General features: G+C 52.4%; 1 protein-coding gene across 4 annotated transcripts in view; it reads right to left on the bottom strand.

The window, feature by feature from the left end:
- The window catches only part of DOCK8 (dedicator of cytokinesis 8), a 168,055-nt gene that overhangs the window by 56,625 nt on the left and 98,259 nt on the right, over positions 1-13,171 (bottom strand). For all 4 annotated transcript variants that reach the window (XM_082241467.1, XM_082241468.1, XM_082241469.1 and 1 more), the window contains one exon: positions 5,784-5,953. In XM_082241467.1, the coding sequence (XP_082097593.1) occupies positions 5,784-5,953 (170 nt within the window). The remainder of the gene's footprint in view (positions 1-5,783; positions 5,954-13,171) is intronic.

The raw sequence follows: 13,171 nt of genomic DNA, 5'->3' as shown, positions 1-13,171 counted from the left end.
GAGGGTAATCTCGGACCGCGGGAAACAATTTACTTCACAGTTCTGGCGGAAACTCATGAGCTTGCTACAGGTTGAGGTGAGCTTCTCGACGGCGAGGCACCCGGAAACCAACGGACAAGCCGAAAGAGCGAACGGCATACTCCAGCAATACCTACGCTGCTATGTCAGCGAGAGACAGAACGATTGGGTAGAGAAATTATCTTTGGCTGAATTTGCGTACAATAACTCTGAACACGTGTCCACGGGAACGAGCCCTTTCATGGCCAATTACGGGTGTCACCCAGGGCATTCCCAGGGAGGGGGGAGGAAGAATGGAGTGTACCTGCAGCTGAGCAATTTGTGGAGGAAGTGGAGGCCTTACACCAGCAACTAAGGCTGAACTTGGAGCGGGCCAAGGAAGTGTACAAGAGGCAGGCGGACAGGCACCGTCAGGAGGGGAGGCCATACAGGTGGGAGACCGGGTGTGGTTGTCATCCCAAGGGTTGCCCCTAAAGGGAGGGTGCAAGAAGTTGCAGTCGAGACGGCTGGGGCCTTTTGAGGTAATACAGCAGGTAAACCCAGTGGCATTTAAACTCAAGTTGCCTGACAGCATGAAGATACATCCGGTGTTCCATAGGTCCCTACTTTCACCTTACAGGGAGGGGCGGGAATTCCCGGGGCGGGAGGGAGGGGTTACCACCCACCCACGGGTAGAGGAGAGGGAACACTGTAATGAAGGTACGGAAATACTTGATTCGAGGTGGCGAGGTCCCCAAGTAGAGTACTTGGTAGCCTGGGAGGGGGAACCTAGGTCTGAAAACACTTGGGTCCCTGCAGAATCAATCACTGATGGGTATCTGGTGGAAGAGTTTCATGGTTTGTTCCCAGGTAAGCCATTAGCTAGATTCTGGGAGGAAGAATTTGGACCCACGGACGACGAAGGGGATTTTGTGGGTTTTCCTGCCTCTGAAGAGGAGGGAGAGGAGGTGTCCGAGGGAGAAGAATCAGACTGGGAGGGTCAACTAGCAGGAAGAGATCCAAGCGGATGGGAGGCTGGGTTAGAATCCTCAGAAGATGATGCCAGCTCTTTCAGGGGATTCCCCGCATCGTAGGCTGAGGAGAGGGAGGAGGTTGTGCTGGAAAATCGCGCCCGGGGTGGGAGGGGTCCTGAGGAGGTGGATGTCAGGGAACTGCCATCAGGGTCCGAGGGAGAGAGCATGCTCCAAAGGGATCCCAGAGAGCGTCCCGGGAGTGGGAGAGGCAGCCCGTCTTCTGGGGAAGAGAATCAGCATAGCTCCAGTGGAGAAGGGGGGCAGATGGGAGAATCGGAGAGGCGGTCACATGACTCCTTGCCGGGGACCAGCGGGGAGAGGAAGGGTCCTCCGCTGCCTACGCCCTCCTTGCGCAGAAGGCTTCCGCGCAGGGAGAGTAGGCGGAGACTTGGCGTCAAAGAGCTTCTTTGCTGGAAGAAGTTTAAGAAACGCCCACTGGCGGATTCTGCCAGCGATTGAGACAGTCATGGGCGAGTGGCTGTCCGGACAGGAAAGGTTCACTCAGGCAACCCAGCCAGAAGTTGGGACAAGCTTACGCACGAGCAACCCCTAGAACCATTACAGCATCCAATAACTGAATGAGGTAATTAGAAATGCTTCAATGCATATGACTGAAGAAAATTGAACTGCTTTGTGTAAAAACTTATAAAGAAAGAAGATTCCACCTAAACATTAGGAAGAACTTCCTGACAGTAAGAGCTGTTCAACAGTGGAATTTGCTGCCAAGGAGTGTGGTGGAGTCTCCTCCTTTGGAGGTCTTTAAGCAGAGGCTTGACAGCCATATGTCAGGAGTGCTCTGATGGTGTTTCCTGCTTGGCAGGGGGTTGGACTCGATGGCCCTTGTGGTCTCTTCCAACTCTATGATTCTATGAATAACCACAGAAACTACAGTGGTTCTCAAATGCCTTGATACTCAAACAACTTAGAACCCAAACACTGCAAAGCCGGAAGTAAGTGTTCCGGTTTGAGAACTTTTTCAGAAGCCAAACATGCTCCATTTTGAGTGTTACACTTCCAGTTTGAGTGCCACACTTCTGTTTTGAGTGTTACACTTCAGATTTGAGAGTTATGCTTCTAATTTGAGTGCCACGCTTCTGTTATGGAGTGTTACACTGAGGTCAGTCTGTTTTTGCTACTTATTTTGCAATTTTTGTGACTCTCTTTTTTCTTTTGGGACTGTGTGGAACCAAGTTCAGATACTGATTGATTGATTGATTGATTGTGTGTGTGACTGCAGTACATTGTTTATTGCTTTCATTTTATGGATCAACAGTCTCGTTAGATAGTAAAATTTATGTTAAATTGCTGTTTTAGGGGTTGTTTTTAAAAGTTTGGAATGGATTTATCCATTTTGCATTACTTTCTATGGGAAAGCATGCCTTGGATTTAGAACACTTTGGTTTTGGAACAGACTTCTGGAACAAATTAAGTTTGAGAACCAAGGTACCACTGTGCTTCATAATGGGTAATGTTGTGTGCACACAGATTCAAAAGTCAGTGGTGAGAGTGCACTGGAGCCAGATTCAGTACTAATGGGTACACAGCCTTTGGCCAGAATCAAATAAGGTAGTAATAACCAAAACACAACACAGAAAGATTGAATGGTTCTGGCAAGCCTGCTTAGTGAATTTTTGGCAATGCTCACAAGAAGCCATCAAAATCCTCTACTCAAAAGACTTGTGACCAATGATGGCCAATTTCCCATCTCAACTTTTGCATTTGACCCAGAGGACAGGATCACACTTCAAAATGACCTTGACAGATTAGAGAACTGGGCAAAAATAAACAAGATGAATTTTAACAGGGAGAAATGTAAAGTATTGCACTTGGGCAAAAAAAATGAGAAGCACAAATACAAGATGGGTGACACCTGGCTTGAGAGCAGTACATGTGAAAAGGATCTAGGAGTCTTGGTTGACCACAAACTTGACATGAGCCAACAGTGTGACGCGGCAGCTAAAAAAGCCAATGCAATTCTGGGCTGCATCAATAGGAGTATAGCATCTAGATCAAGGGAAGTAATAGTGCCACTGTATTCTGCTCTGGTCAGACCACACCTGGAGTACTGTGTCCAGTTCTGGGCACCACAATTCAAGAAGGACACTGACAAACTGGAACGTGTCCAGAGGAGGGCAACCAAAATGGTCAAAGGCCTGGAAACGATGCCTTATGAGGAACGGCTAAGGGAGCTGGGCATGTTTAGCCTGGAGAAGAGGAGGTTAAGGGGTGATATGATAGCCATGTTCAAATATATAAAAGGATGTCACATAGAGGAGGGAGAAAGGTTGTTTTCTGCTGCTCCGGAGAAGCGGACACGGAGCAATGGATCCAAACTACAAGAAAGAAGATTCCACCTAAACATTAGGAAGAACTTCCTGACAGTAAGAGCTGTTCGACGGTGGAATTTGCTGCCAAGGAGTGTGGTGGAGTCTCCTTCTTTGGAGGTCTTTAAGCAGAGGCTTGACAACCATATGTCAGGAGTGCTCTGATGGTGTTTCCTGCTTGGCAGGGGGTTGGACTCGATGGCCCTTGTGGTCTCTTCCAACTCTATGATTCTATGATTCTATGATTCTATGATTTCTTAAATGTAGGCTGCTATGCCACAAGGCGCAGGGGAGGGGGGAACAAAGAAGGGAAGAAAACAAAATCACAAAACCAATGGAGGGGAAAATGTAAAGGAAAGAAAGGGAGAGCTGTAGAAACAAAGACTCAGTGTCTTGCTCACTTCGTCTGCAGACCAAGGGAATGTTCTTCATGATGTCACAACTGCAGCTGTGGAAGAAGAACTAAGCATGTGGAACCACGCATATGCATATGCGCTGGAACTGTAGGATAGACCTTGCCACCAAGAAGTCTCTATAGACTAACACTGTTTCATGAATGCACTCAGCAGGCACAGGTTTCCCCACTTGTGTGCCTACACCAAGAATACGAAAAAGAACCTGCCATTACTACAAAACTCTGTGTAGTTGGAGGCATATGCAATATACAGTGGTGCCTCGCAAGACGAAATTAATCTGTTCCACGAGTCTCTTCGTCTTGCAGTTTTTTCGTCTTGCGAAGCACGGCTATTAGCGGCTTAGCGGCTATTAGCGGCTTAGCGGCTATTAATGGCTTAGCGGCTTTAAGAAAAAGGAAACAAACTCGCAAGAACTCGCAAGACGTTTCATCTTGCGAAGCAAGCCCATAGGGAAATTCGTCTTGCGGAACGACTCAAAAAACGGAAAACTCTTTCGTCTTGCGAGGCATTCGTCTTGCGAGGCATTCGTCTTGCGAGGTACCACTGTACCGTATTTTTCGCCCTATAGGACGCACTTTTCCCCCTCCAAAACTGAAGGGGAAATGTGTGTGCGTCCTATGGGGCCAATGCAGGCTTTCGCTGAAGCCTGGAGAGCGAGAGGGGTCGGTGCACACTGACCCCTCTTGCTCTGCAGGCTTCAGGAAGCTCTGCGCAACCCTCGGGATACCAGGCTTGCGGATAGCAGGCTGTTCTCAGGGCTGGGGTAGGGGAAAACTCGGGCTTCCCCCGCGCCAGCCCCGCGCCTGGGGGGGAAATATATATTTTTTCTTTATTCCCCCCCCAAAAAAAAACTAGGTGCGACCTATGGGGGTGGGTGGTGCGCCCTATGGGGCGAAAAATACGGTATACATTTCTGGACTACAGGCAAGGAAAAGCAGTGTGGGAATCTCACCTGGAGTACTGTGTCCAGTTCTGGACACCACAGTTCAAGAAGGACACTGTCAAACTGGAACGTGTCCAGAGGAGGGCAACCAAAATGGTCAAAGGCCTGGAAACGATGCCTTATGAGGAATGGCTAAGGGAGCTGGGCATGTTTAGCCTGGAGAAGAGGAGGTTAAGGGGTGATATGATAGCCATGTTCAAATATATAAAAGGATGTCACATAGAGGAGGGAGAAAGGTTGTTTTCTGCTGCTCCAGAGAAGTGGACACGGAGCAATGGATCCAAACTACAAGAAAGAAGATTCCACCTAAACATTAGGAAGAACTTCCTGACAGTAAGAGCTGTTCGGCAGTGGAATTTGCTGCCAAGGAGTGTGGTGGAGTCTCCTACTTTGGAGGTCTTTAAGCAGAGGCTTGACAACCATATGTCAGGAGTGCTCTGATGGTGTTTCCTGCTTGGCAAGGGGTTGGACTCGATGGCCCTTGTGGTCTCTTCCAACTCTATGATTCTATGATTCTATGATCTCTCTGAAGTCTAGTGAATAGGAATGCTTATTTGTCTTATAAATTAAAAACAGTTCATATAACCAATCAATTAACAAGAAAAGCAATGAATAAACGAAAACAATAAAACTCATAAACGACCAGGACCCAACTGAGCCAATGCCACAGTGTCTGTTAATTTTTGCTAGTCAAACAGCAGTTTCTGTTTTTGTTCCTATCAGTTCCTATTGCTTTGAGTCTACCTCTCCTTTTCTTTTGTCTTGTCTACCTTTCTTCTCTGTCTCTCTCTTCTGTCCCAACTCTTTCAGCATCTTTCTTCTCTAACAACTTTTTCTTTCCCCCAAACTGTCACCAACTGAATCCCCCCACCTTGCTCTTTCCCAACATTCTGTGCTCCTCCCACACCCCGTGATGTCATGGGGGGACGACGACAAAATACATGATTTCTGAAGTTTGACCAAAACAACAATTCCTTCCTAGTCTGTTAGCTTGTAAGCCTTTTTAAAATCTTTGTGCAACAGTTTGAAAATGTTAGGTACTTTAACAACAGCAACAAACTTATCTTGCCTGTAAAGTCATGTAACTGTGGAAGTGCATCCAAAATTATTCCAACCAGGGGCAGATAAAGGGCAGCAACTTTCACTTTCACTTCTGGTTTCAAGCAGGATTTGTCCAAATCGTGGGTACTCAGCAGGCTGTGGATGGCACTGACAGCTTTCCTTTGCACTTTGCTTATTCTGTCAGCACAAACAAGAGAACAACGCTTGTGACTGATGCATATGTTGACAGTATGGATTAAGCAGGCTTCAAGCGATAACCAAAGATGAAAATAACATATGATATTAATTTACATGGTATGTTAATAGAATGGGCTTCTTTTTTTGCAATGTAAATTGCAGTCCCCTTTGGAGAGAGGACACAATCCAGATTCAGAGTGCAGTCAGCGGGGTAAATGGTTAAACTCCCCACCCCTCACACTAGGGTACTGATTTGGATCTCACCTCCTCACTGGTAGTTTGCAGGTAGAGTGGGACTGCACTCAAGGTCACATGTAGTTCTGCCCTTCAGCTGCTAGCGAACTATCACCCAGAGTGCAGTAAGAAAGAAGGACTCAGCGCAAGGAATATTATGGGCAGCGTAAAATTTGGCACTGTCAGCTCCTATAATCTGCTCACATAGTCAGGTCTCCGGAAAAAGAAGAAGAAACAAAACCTACTGTCAGGGGTTCAGGGGCAGAGGCACATGGGAGGCAGGAGAGGGAGGACCATTGGGCAGAGTCCGAGGACAGCGAGGAGGAGGAGGACTGGGGCCCAAGGGACTCCATGAGCTTTTCCAGTGAATCAGGGGATTCCCAGGAGGGGGCGCCTGTAGCCAGGGGGGACTCATCAGGGGGAAAGAGCCAACAGGGAATCCCGAAGCAGCAGCTGGAGATCACTCCGTTGGGCACCTATGAGTACAGAGTTATGCCGTTTGGTCTCCAAAATGGCTCCCGCTGTTTTCAAGCATTCATGCACCACGTGCTAGCGGGACTCCTCTACAAGAAGTGCGTATGTGTCAGAGCTGCTTCCAGATCCTAGCTCACAGAGGATCACGCTAGCCAGCGATCATTAAGTAAAAGTCTTTATTGAGTTACAGTCTCCATTCTCAAGCTGCTGCGTGCAACTCTACGTCTAATGGCTAGATCGGCGAAGTCCCGTCTGAGTCTCCGCCCCTTGCGCACCAACTTAATATCCTAGCCCTGCTCCACCTTTTCCGCCTGACTGTTCTCCTCTGGGTCCCTCTGCCCCCCGGGGTCTCTCCCTTCCTGGATTCTTCTGACGCTGACCCCCCGGACTCTCCTGTCTCCTTGCGCCGGGCTTTAGGACCTGGCTCTCTTTCAGGGCTGCCTACTGCGTCACTTCCCTGTGCATTTGAACTTGGCGCGCGCGCCCAACCTTCCACTTTCCGTCTGACCGTTTCTTCGCTCCCCGATGGAGGTGTGGCCACTCCTGACTCACGCCCTCCCCCCTGTTGTGAGCTGCCAGCGCTTGATCCCTGGCTCTCTTCCTCTTCCCTGCTCTCTGGCGGTGACGCTGGTCCCGATTTCCAATTGCTCTCCTCTGAGTCCCCTCTGGCTCTATCTCCCTGGGGTGTCCCCCTAGGCTCCCCCCTTGCCCTGGCCACTGGTGCTCCTTTCTGTGAATCTTCTGATTCACTGGAAAGACTCGGAGATCTCGGGTCGTCGTCATCACTCATCTTTTCCTCTGCCTCCTCCCCCTCGCTCTCTGTTTCCTCCCTTGCCCTTGCCTCTGCTCCTGAACCCCTGACATCCATCCCCCCCTCGAAGCCCCCCGTTCCCCCCTCCCCTCCTTCCGGTGCGGGAGCTGGGTGCTGCTGCGGCAGAGGGACGAACGTCGGATACCGTTCGCTTCCCGTGGTGGGCCTCCATTTGAAGTCTCCCGGTTCTTCCTCCCTGCTCTCGTCGACGACGGTCACCTCCGCGTCCATCTCTGTGCCGCCGTGCTCGAAACCAAGGTCGTCCCCGAAAACGTCCATGTCCGTCTCTCCCTCACTGCCTCCTGGCGGCGTTGCTCGTCCGGGACCTTCCAGCCACCTCTTGCGCCACTGCTCCTCTGGTCTATCGTCCCACCAATACGAGGGTTCTGAGGCAGATCCCGAGGGTGACCCCTCCGGGGAACGGGCATCTCGTATCGGGTCCTCGTCCGAGTCGAACCCCCGGAACGTGCTTGCAGAAAGTGTGGGAGTGAAACGCCAGTCGTCGAAAAGGTCTGCTGGCATTGGTCTATGTGGGAAGAGGGCATGAAACTCGTCCTTGAGCAGAGGTTTGTCCAAGGCGTAGCCCGGCACCCAGCTGTTCGCACTGGCCGGGGTGCCCTCCTTGGCGAGAAGGTATTCTACTCCCTCTTCCCCCTACCTGGAGTCCAAAATTTTCGTGACTTCGTTGATGCGCTCCTCCTGTGCCACTCCCGCGTGCCCGGTTCTTTCCCTGAGCGGACTCGGCGCCGTTCCGGGTTCCTGAAACCTGTGCGGTGCCTTGTAGGGAGTGAGCACCGATCTGTGGAACACCGGATGCATTCTGGAACCCTCCGGAAGCGCCAGCCTGAAAGCCACCGGGTTGACCTGCTCTTCGACTTGGTAGGGCCCCAGTTGCTTATGCCCTAGTTTCTTCTTGGCCAACGACCTGGCCGGCACTGCGTGGGCTGCTAACCAGACCCAGTCTCCCACATGGATCTCTTCACCAACCCTTCTGTGTTTGTCCGCCTGCACCTTGTATGCGTGTTTGGCCAGCTCCAGGTGCCGCCGCAGCTGATCGTGGACCTCCTGCAACTCCGACGCGAACGCATCTGCTGTCTGCGGCTCCCCCTCCACCATTCTTTCCAGTCCCGGGAAGGTTCTGGGGTGCCTCCCGTTGTTGGTGAAGAACGGCGTGACCCCCGTGGACACGTGCTTCGTGTTGTAGGCGAACTCGGCGAGCGGCAGGTAATCCACCCACGTCGCAGGCTGTTGATTCGCATAGCATCTCAGGTACTGCTGCATGATGGCATTGACCCGCTCCGCTTGCCCGTTGGTCTGCGGGTGTCTCGCCGACGCCAGGTTGATCTTGACATTTAGGAAGCCCATCAGCTTCTGCCAGAAATTCGAGATGAACTGCTGGCCGCGGTCGGACAGAATAGACCGTGGCAGACCGTGAACCTTGAACACGTGGTCTATGAACAGTTTGGCGGTTTGTTCCGCCGTGGCCACCTTCGCACACGGGATGAAATGTGCCATCTTGGAGAACAAGTCCACCACCACCAGCACGGCCGTCTTGCCCCTCGAGCTGGGCAGATCCGTGACAAAGTCCAGGGCCACTCTCTCCCATGGTTCGACCGGAGTTTGCAGCGGTTCCAACAGTCCGGCCGGCGGTCTGTGCACTGGTTTGGCCCTCTGGCAGGTGTCGCACCTCGCCACGTAGTCCGCGACCTCCCCTCTCATTCCGGGCCACCAGAAATCCCTGGCGACTAATTCCACCGTCTTCTCCTTGCCAAAGTGCCCGGCAGTGGGCGCGTCGTGCAGCTGATGCAGCACCTTGGCGCGAAGTTCGTCTCCCGGCACGTAGATGGCCCCTTTACGGATGAGCAATCCATCTCTCAGCTGGAACCCGTCGGTCGCTGCCGTGCCCCTTTGCACCTCTGCCATATTTGCTTGCGCGAAGGAGTCATTCTGCAACGCTCGTCGCACCGCCTCCAGGTCCACTGTCGCCGCAGCGCACGCCCACACTGTTGGTGCGAAGATGTGCATGGCGGCCGCTGGCGTGGCGTCCTCCAGATACTGTGGCTTACAGGAGAGCGCGTCCGCCATGATGTTGGTGTCCCCCGGGACATACTCTATTCGGAAGTCGAAGTTCGCAAAGAACTCAGCCCAACGTATCTGCCTCTGATTCAGGAACTGTGCCGTGCGCCAGTGCTCCAGATTCTTGTGGTCCTTGCAGACCTGCACTGTGTGCTTGGCGCCGATCAGGAAGTGCCTCCACGCTTTGAATGCTGCATGAATGGCCAGCAACTCCCTGTCCCAGATGGTGTAGTTCTGTTCGGACTTGCTGAGCTTCCTGGAGTAAAACGCCCCCGGCCGCCAAACCCCCTGCGGGTCTCTCTGCAGCAGGACTGCTCCCACGGCTCTGTCCGAGGCGTCTGTCTCGACCCTCATCGGCCTGCTGGGGTCGACATGCAGCAGCTGCTCTTCCGACGCGAAGAGACGTTTGAGTGCCTGAAAGGACCGCTCCGCCTGCTCCGTCCAGATGAACTTCTTTTTCTTGGAGCTAAGCGTGTCCGTGATGGCCGCTGTCTGCATAGCGCAGCCTTTGATGAACTTGCGATAGAATCATAGAATCATAGAATCATAGAGTTGGAAGAGACCACAAGGGCCATCGAGTCCAACCCCCTGCCAAGCAGGAAACACCATCAGAGCACTCCTGACATATGGTTGTCAAGCCTCTGCTTAAAGACCTCCAAAGTAGGAGACTCCACCACACTCCTTGGCAGCAAATTCCACTGTCGAACAGCTCTCACTGTCAGGAAGTTCTTCCTAATGTTTAGGTGGAATCTTCTTTCTTGTAGTTTGGATCCATTGCTCCGTGTCCGCTTCTCCGGAGCAGCAGAAAACAACCTTTCTCCCTCCTCCATGTGACATCCTTTTATATATTTGAACATGGCTATCATATCACCCCTTAACCTCCTCTTCTCCAGGCTAAACATGCCCAGCTCCCTTAGCCGTTCCTCATAAGGCATCGTTTCCAGGCCTTTGACCATTTTGGTTGCCCTCCTCTGGACACGTTCCAGTTTGTCAGTGTCCTTCTTGAATTGTGGTGCCCAGAACTGGACACAGTACTCCAGGTGTGGTCTGACCAGAGCAGAATACAGTGGCACTATTACTTCCCTTGATCTAGATGCTATACTCCTATTGATGCAGCCCAGAATTGCATTGGCTTTTTTAGCTGCCGCGTCACACTGTTGGCTCATGTCAAGAAATTCGCGAAGCCGACAAATCGTTGGACCTCCTTCCGGTTGCGCGGGCTTTTCCAATCCAACACCGCTCGAACCTTGGCGCTGTCCATGGCGAGCCCCTTGTCAGACAACTTGTAGCCCAGAAAATCCACCTCCGTCACGTCGAATTGGCACTTCTCCAGCTTGGCGTAGAGCCTATGCTGCTGCAGCCTGCTCAGCACTTCCTTGACGTGTCTGTCATGCTCCTGCTGCGATTCCGAAAAGATCAGGATGTCATCTAAGAAACAGACGCACGTCTTGTAGAGGAGCCCCGCCAACACGTGATGCATGAACGCTTGAAAAACGTGGGAGCCATTTTGCAATCCAAAAGGCATAACTCTATACTCGTAGGTGCCCAGTGGCGTGAACATGGCTGTCTTCCACTCATCTCCCTCCCGCATGCGAATGAGGTTGTACGCCCCCCGCAGGTCTAACTTGGTGAACACGCTGCCCTTCCGTACCTTTGCGAGGAGGTCGTCGATTCGGGGCATGGGGAAGTCCGATGGCTTGGTCACACTGTTTAAGATGCGATAGTCCACGACCAGCCTTTTTGGGGGCGTGTCCCGCTTCTTAACAAAGAATACAGGACTGCCCCCCGCTGCCTTGGACTCCCGGATGAAACCGCGCTCCAAATTATGATCTATGAACTCTTTGAGTTCCTGCAGTTCGTCCTCAGACATGGAATACAGCTTCCCTTTAGGCAGCGCCGCCCCCGGCAGCAGGTCAATTTTGCAGTCATATGGTCTGTGGGGGGGGTAGCCTGTCTGCCTCCTTCTCGCAGAAAACCTCCAAAAATTCTGCGTACTTGTGGGGAATCGCTTGCAGCGTGCCTAGCAGCAGCTGTGACTCCTCTTGCTCTCCTTCCTGCCGGGGCATGATGCAGTGTTCAGCACAAAAGGAAGAGCCGAAGGTCAGCTGCCTCTGGTACCAAGCCAGCGTCGGGCTGTGCTTGTCCAGCCAACTCATGCCCAATACAATAGGCGTGTCCGACAGTTGAGTGACGTTGAAGCTGATGATTTCCCTGTGATTTCCAAGCCGCAGCACCATAGGTGGCGTCTGCTTCACCACTCGCCCCCCTAGCAGCTCCCTGCCATCCACCGTGACAACCTGCAGGGGCAGCGTGGCAGGCAGCAACTGTATAGCGTGCCGGTCGACAAAGTCCTGCCCTATGAAGTCTGCATTGCTTCCCGAGTCGACGGTGATTGGCACGTCCATGGTGATTCCATTGGGTAGCTGGAGCGATGCGGTGAGCCTCACTACTGGCTTGGGCGGGAGGGGGTCCATGGGCGGTAAAATCTCTGGGGACTGCTTCACTGACACGTCTGGCTGGGCCCCAGTGCCTCTTCCTCCAGCCAGACATCGTCGTTTCCCTGCTGTGGTTCTCCTTGCTGCGTTGCTGCAGTCACCATTGCTGAGGCTGCAGTGTGCTTGTGGAGCCTCCGGGGACACTCTTTTGCCATATGCCCTGGATCCTCGCAGATATAACACTTCCTGTTCCCTCTAGGAGGCTTCGCTTTCACTGCTGCCGGTGCTAGGGCTCTGGCTGCTGACTGAGCCCTTGCACTTCCAACCTCCATCGGTTCCACCCCTCCCCCTGTTGGAGGCGTGGATTGCGCACGCGCTGCTTCTCTGGGAAGGAAGGAGGAGCCCCTGGCTGGTTCGCGCCCGCTACGCCCTTCGTCCCTGCTCCACGGACGTTCTTCCAGCCGCACCCCCACCGCCAGCGCCCTCTGAACGATCTCCTGCGTGGTCCGGGGTCTCTCCCCCCTCGCAATTTCATCTTTAACCGAGCTGTGCAATCCCTCCCAAAACAGGTCTCTTACAGGAGCCGAATCTCTGTCCCATTCCAGGGCACTGACCAAGGCGAAAAAGCGTGCATGATACTGCCTTACGCTGGCCCTCCCTTGTTTCAATCCATGTATCTGCTGCCGAGCAAGATCCACGTCAATACTTGATAAGAAACATCCATCCATCGCTTTAATAAAGGCATCCGCATTTTGGAGCGCCGGATCCCCATCCCTCCACAAATTGCGCAGCCATGCTTTAGCATCTCCATGCAAATGAGACATGATGAATCCCACTTTCTCTTGCTCATCTCTAAAGTCTCTTTTCAGCAGTTGCAGTGCACACATTACATCTGCTCTAAAGTTGGGGTACTGTTGCAGATTCCCATCAAAGTGAGAGACCAGACCGCCTGTTCGTCTCCCCAACCCAATCCCCTCCGGTTTGGGTGTCAGTTGCCCTTGCTTAGTAAGCATGTCCAACCTGATCTGGAGATCCCTGCAGGCGGCAGCTGCCTCCTCCTCTCTCTTCCTGGATGCGAGAGCCTCGGCATTCAGTTGTGACACTGCTTCTCTGAGTTCCGCTATCTGCTGCTCAGCCGTCATGTCGTCTGCCGTTCGTGAGCTCGCTAGTAGGCACCTGCTTCTCTCC

Source organism: Podarcis vaucheri, assembly GCF_965113315.1.
Source record: "Podarcis vaucheri genome assembly, chromosome: 11".
Classification (NCBI taxonomy): domain Eukaryota; kingdom Metazoa; phylum Chordata; class Lepidosauria; order Squamata; family Lacertidae; genus Podarcis; species Podarcis vaucheri.
The sequence above is the reverse complement of the archived record's forward strand: the minus strand, read 5'-3'. Positions and strand labels throughout refer to the sequence as shown.